At 42.5% G+C, this 5,450-nt stretch overlaps 1 protein-coding gene across 1 annotated transcript; it reads left to right on the forward strand.

Moving 5' to 3' along the window:
- The first annotated feature begins 279 nt into the window (after positions 1 to 279).
- LOC115171707 (NADPH oxidase organizer 1-like) lies at positions 280 to 5,208 on the forward strand. The gene is made up of 8 exons (XM_029728769.1): positions 280 to 453; positions 627 to 707; positions 826 to 898; positions 1,020 to 1,203; positions 1,379 to 1,566; positions 1,764 to 1,874; positions 2,137 to 2,254; positions 3,490 to 5,208. The coding sequence occupies exons 1-8, from the start codon at positions 388 to 390 to the stop codon at positions 4,250 to 4,252; spliced, it is 1,584 nt and encodes a 527-aa protein (XP_029584629.1). The 5' UTR covers positions 280 to 387; the 3' UTR covers positions 4,253 to 5,208.
- The last annotated feature ends 242 nt before the right edge of the window (positions 5,209 to 5,450 follow it).

Genomic DNA, 5,450 nt, shown 5'->3' on the forward strand with positions numbered 1-5,450 from the left:
TTAGCATTTGAGTCACTTTTCAAAAGTTGCTAAAAGTTCCAAATACATTTTTAAAAGTACCTACATTTGTTGCTAGGTGCTGTTTGAAAAAAAAGTTGCCAGGGTACTCTGAAAAGTTTCTAAATCTAGAAACAAAATTGCTAAATTGGTATCACTGCACTGAAATGATGACGCATTGGTTACAACAGTGTACTTCCCACACTTGCGCCACTACAGCGGGAGCTGCTCACGTGACGCAAATATTGTCCTCCTATTTGTTTGCTTACGCGCCTCTACCGCCAAGCCTTCTTACTCGGAGAGAGATATTAACCTGTTGACCATTTCAGATCCACTCAGTTAGTTACATCTCCATAGGACTTTACGCATCTAGGCTTTTTACTGACTAACATGGAGGAGCAACGGTATCCGGTTAATGTCCGACTGATTGGAGTGATGCACAAGGAGAAAAGCAAAGTATGGATACTTGATGCATGTAATAATACTGCTGTGGTTATGGGATATTTCTCCAGATTTCTGCATGAGATGTACAACTATTTTTTATGCCTGTTAATTAATAATTTCCCGAAAATTGTTGATTCTTGTTTGCTGTATTTAATTGATATGTATAACTTCTTTCAAATGTCCAGATGTACATGACATCGGTGCTTTGGTCAGATCAGAATGACATCATTGTTTACAGAACCTTCAAGGACTTCAAGACACTTAATGTAAGTTACATCATCAACTACAGTTCAAATTGTCTGATCTAATGTAGGCTACATAAATGCAAAATATAATATGTAGCCATGCTTTTCTTACTTATGCCAAACTATTTATCCAAAACAGGAACAAATGAAGAAGAAATTCCCACCTTCGAACCCACTTAAAAAATCGGACAGAATTATTCCTAGATTTCGAGGTAGGCCTATGTTTTACTTTTAATATCACGTTGCCGGTTGATGTCTATCATTTGTATCCTTTATTAACTAATAAATCATTAATAAGAAATAATTAGTAATCGGCGTATATTCCTTCATCAGACTGGAGGATGAAGATAAACACAAAGAATAATGGTCCAAGCAAGTCGATGGTCCAGCTCAAGTTTTTGGAGAAATACTGCAGCGAGCTCCTCAGCTGTGACCCACGCGTCTCACAGTGTCCTGAACTCATCCGGTACTTCCACCCCAAGGACCAAGATCTACAGCCAGAGTTCGCCAAGAATAGGTAGATTATAGTGAGAATTACGCACATTGCTTAGGGAATACCACTGTGTCCTGAGCATTACGCACAGTATTACGCACAAGTGGATCGACTTCAAATCCAGTGTCCCGTTATGTTTTGGTGATTTAATTCAGTACAATAAATAGTCATACATTTACAATGTGACTTCCTTCCTCAGTATCATGATCATGCCTTCAGAGGATTCCGCTGGACATGACAAGAGTGTCAACATTGGCAATGTTACGCAGCCGTTCGTAACAGAGGCATACCGGTGCATGGCACCCTATGAGACCAAAGACACCAAGAACCGGCCGTTCAAAGTGGCCGTGGACGAAAACTTGGACGTGCTCATCAAAGACAAAGCAGGTGAGAGAACGTCTGCTGTGATTTGCCTTCTGTAAAGTATAATGCGCACGTATTTTCCTTTGTAATGAACATGTAAAATCGCATCACTTTTAATCTCTGCATGAATGTATTGATTCTGTGACATGTAATGGGTTTGAGAGAGCTGATCATAAATGTCCATTACCAGTCCAGTCTAACCCCTCTCCCTCTTCTCCCAGGCTGGTGGCTGGTGGAGAATGAGGACAAGCGTATGGCCTGGTTCCCTGCTCCATACCTGGAGAAGGTAGAGGGGGATGAGGAGGACGATAGTGACGGGTCCTATGGAGAAAGTAAGAGACCATCATCTCTTATCCCTTACACATATGTATTTATGTTTTCTATAGCCTGGGAGGGGATCATCAGGGGTACTGTCTGCAAAAATGTTCACATCAACAAATATATAAAACATTCACATATAGCTGATGCACCAGCGTCAAGACATATACACTGCAAATACTGTACATGTACTGCAAGGTGGGGACCACCACTGACAGTATATTGCCATATATTGATGTTGCACCTATCCTAACATTCTGAATCGCCCACAAATAGGTGTGCTGTACAGTGCTGTCAGAAGCTACAAAGCCACAAATGGAGACGAGGTGTCTGTGGACATTGGCTCAGTGGTGGAAGTCCTGCAGAAGTCTGACAATGGCTGGTGGCTGATCAGGTATGTTACTGAACAACACCTGTCTGACTAAACAGAGAGAATACAATAGCTATAGCTGTAAAAGAGAAGCATGACTTCCAGACTGTCGGAACCATGGAATCAAAATGATTAGAACTCATACTAATTCTATGGTCAGATGACAGCAGATGCATTGAGAGAATAGAAAGTGAATGGGAATTGAAAGCCATGGTGCAGACAGGCATGCAGAGTATCAGTGCCCGTCCATCAGATATCATGCGGAAACAACAACGCTGTAATTATCTCACTACATCACAAGTCATCATTAGTTGATTCTGAAGAACCCAATACCAGAGATAGCTGAGCCATTGTCTGCTCAATGCTCTTTTGAGACAACCTCTCAGCGTGTTCTGCCCCTATCATTAGAAAACAGTTGGTAGCTTCCCCTTGGAAGTTGACAGATGACTGAATTACTTAGCTGTTATCTTTCACTGAATCAAATCCAAAGATTCTCTTGACAATGGCCGTGTCCAAATACCCAATAAGGTTCTATCTGAAAAAATATTATTTGATAATTGGCTTTAACGTCCCGAACCCTCATTTGTTTGAATAGTATCAGCAATTTTATCTAGTATTCATTTGAACTTCACAACATTAATGGGGGTATATAGGTAGAGAACATTGAACAGAATAAGGATATGTCAATAATACAATTTTGACAAAAATGCAGATAGAACCTTCCAGATGTCAGTTCAACGTCTAGTTTTGATTTACATTTGGTTGATTTGTCATCTAATGTGAATTCAACAAAAAATTGTTAAATGTTGGGTGAAAAAAAGACAAAATTCCCTTACGTTGACTTTTTTCAAATCCAATCAGTTTTCCATGTTGATTGAACGTCATCACATGGAATTACATGGAAACAACACTGATTCAATCAGTTTTTGCCCAGTGGGTTATAATCTCAAATTCTGAATTTGTTTCTTACTGCATACCTTATTACTAAACAGTACGTTCAAAATAGAATGTAGTAAGATTAGTACACAGTATGCAGTTTACGTAAGTAGTAGCCAAGCCAGATTTCGGACACGGACATTGACTTGTCAATTTAAGTGAAAGCTAGACAGACAAATGTGCACAAAGGCCACAGACTTGTCGTCTATCATTACCTAGGATAACATATTGTACCAAGGCTTTGACAACATTGGGATTTCTGATATGAAATCCAAACTCATGTCAGTTTCCAATTTCTCACTTCTTCTTTCTCCTCTTGACAGATACAATGGCAAGACCGGCTACGGACCTGCCATGTACCTGCAGCCCTACAACAACCCTCGTGTCCGCCTGGCGGCTCTCAACCTGGCCCAGCTGCAGGTCCACGACTCCAGCTCTGACCACACACTGGCCGGACACTCCCACGAGCGCAGCTGTTCCCAAGGCAACCTCCTGCAGCTGCCCGGCTGCCGTCCTTCCACACCAAATCAGCTCAAGCCTACCGACAAGCTCAAGTCTCATTCTTTTAATGTTCTATCTGTGCCTCGGCCTAGCCCTTCACCTGTGATGGTCACCACCCCTGCCCTGGCATACCCCAGCAAGGGCACTCCAACACCTACTGTCATGGTGGAGGTGGATAGACACAAGCACAGCCTCGCTGGCAGCATGGGAAGCGAGGGCAGCATGGGAAGCGAGGGCAGCATGGGAAGCGAGGGCAGCGACTTCAGCTTCAGTGACGATCTCAGTTCGTCGACCTGCAGCTCGTCACTCAACCTGAGCCGCGCCGACATGGACGAGCGTCTCCGGCGCGCCCGCACACCGCCGCCCATGGTGGCCGACCGCCTCCACCCCGACAGCAGCGTGTCGGAGGGGAGGATGGTCCACGGAAGATCTGACCCCAACCTGTTCAAGATGGCCCCCACCACCCCCAAGGTGCCCCCCAGGCCCAGGGCGCAGGAGATCCTGACGCGCTGCACTACCGTCACGCGCAAGAACGCCTCCAAAGCCAAGCTGTCGCCAGCGCCTGCTGTGATACTGAGACGCTAAATTGGAGCAGTGTTGACCCAAAATGGTGGTGGGTCCAGACCCACTGGTGAGTCATGGGTAGCCAGTTCCTCCTTAGCCTTTTAAAACCGAGGGTGAAGACTGGGTTGTGGCCAGGACATGTGGTGTGGTGTCTTGATGGGTTCCAGGAAGAATCCAAAGGCTTTAGCACAGAAAGTGTAGAAAGTCACTGTACTAGAAGCCCAGAAGACAGACTGTGGGATTTATCCATTATGAAGTTACCTGAACATGATTACACTGTGACATGGTTTACAAGTGTTTAACTGCCTTGGGGCTGGTCATGTAACCATGAGTTGTGATATGGGAGGAAGAATCATACATTACTGTAATACTCTGAGTCACATATTGAGTCTTTATTATTTTAATGTGGAAGTTTACTTCTTGCTCTGTTCGTCAGGCCTACTTCCATGCACCTGCAGATGGATACTGATAACTGCATTGTAGACATTATTTTAATACTGTCTGTTAATTCAGGATTTATTTTGTGGATGAACAAATATTACGGTTGGGGGTTTACTGTCATTTATTTACATTCCTGTTTTAATGAATAACTTCTCTTCACTTAAAAATGTGAAAAGTTAGGTCATATACTGGTATAATTAAAATATACACCTCTGTGAATAAACATTCCGTAGCAATTTAGATAGGCTTGATAGAAAAAAATACAATATTCTGTGATTGTCATGAATTAGTGTCTTCTGTTATATCCAAAAATGTGTTTTCATAGTTTCTGCTGTATGGCCTTTTAATCTAGAGATCTCTATTTTTCCATACTGGAAAACTGTTATTAGCAACTATGGTTGATTCCATATCATATTGTACTGCAACACATTCTAATACATTATTATACTAAAATAACTAGCAACTATAGATGATAACATATCATATTGTACTGCAAAAAGCAATAACTTCTAATACTAAAATAACTTGTCCACCTCTTTGAATGGAGAAAATCTGATTTAAACATAACAGGATGTTGTGTGTGTGTGTGGCATACGCCGAGTGCCCTACAGATGACACTGGTTCCATCTCTTTTCATCCATAGCCAGGCACCCAATTTCTCTGTCTTGAAGTCACCATTTCTATCCACCACTAGCTTACTATGAATCTTACTCTTATACTGTTAGAGCTCTCCCTGAGTCCACTGGCTTATACTGTTAGAGCTCTCCCTGAGTCCACT

Source organism: Salmo trutta, chromosome 32 (assembly GCF_901001165.1).
Source record: "Salmo trutta chromosome 32, fSalTru1.1, whole genome shotgun sequence".
NCBI lineage: Eukaryota > Metazoa > Chordata > Actinopteri > Salmoniformes > Salmonidae > Salmo > Salmo trutta.

What these genes read in the sequence shown, in the direction of transcription:
- LOC115171707 (XM_029728769.1), top strand. Translation starts at nt 388, where the DNA reads ATGGAGGAGCAACGGTATCCGGTTAATGTCCGACTGATTGGAGTGATG. An exon ending in AGGACTTCAAGACACTTAAT is followed by an intron (nt 708 to 825) that starts GTAAGTTACATC and finishes TATCCAAAACAG; the next exon opens with GAACAAATGAAGAAGAAATT. An exon ending in GCTCATCAAAGACAAAGCAG is followed by an intron (nt 1,567 to 1,763) that starts GTGAGAGAACGT and finishes CTCTTCTCCCAG; the next exon opens with GCTGGTGGCTGGTGGAGAAT.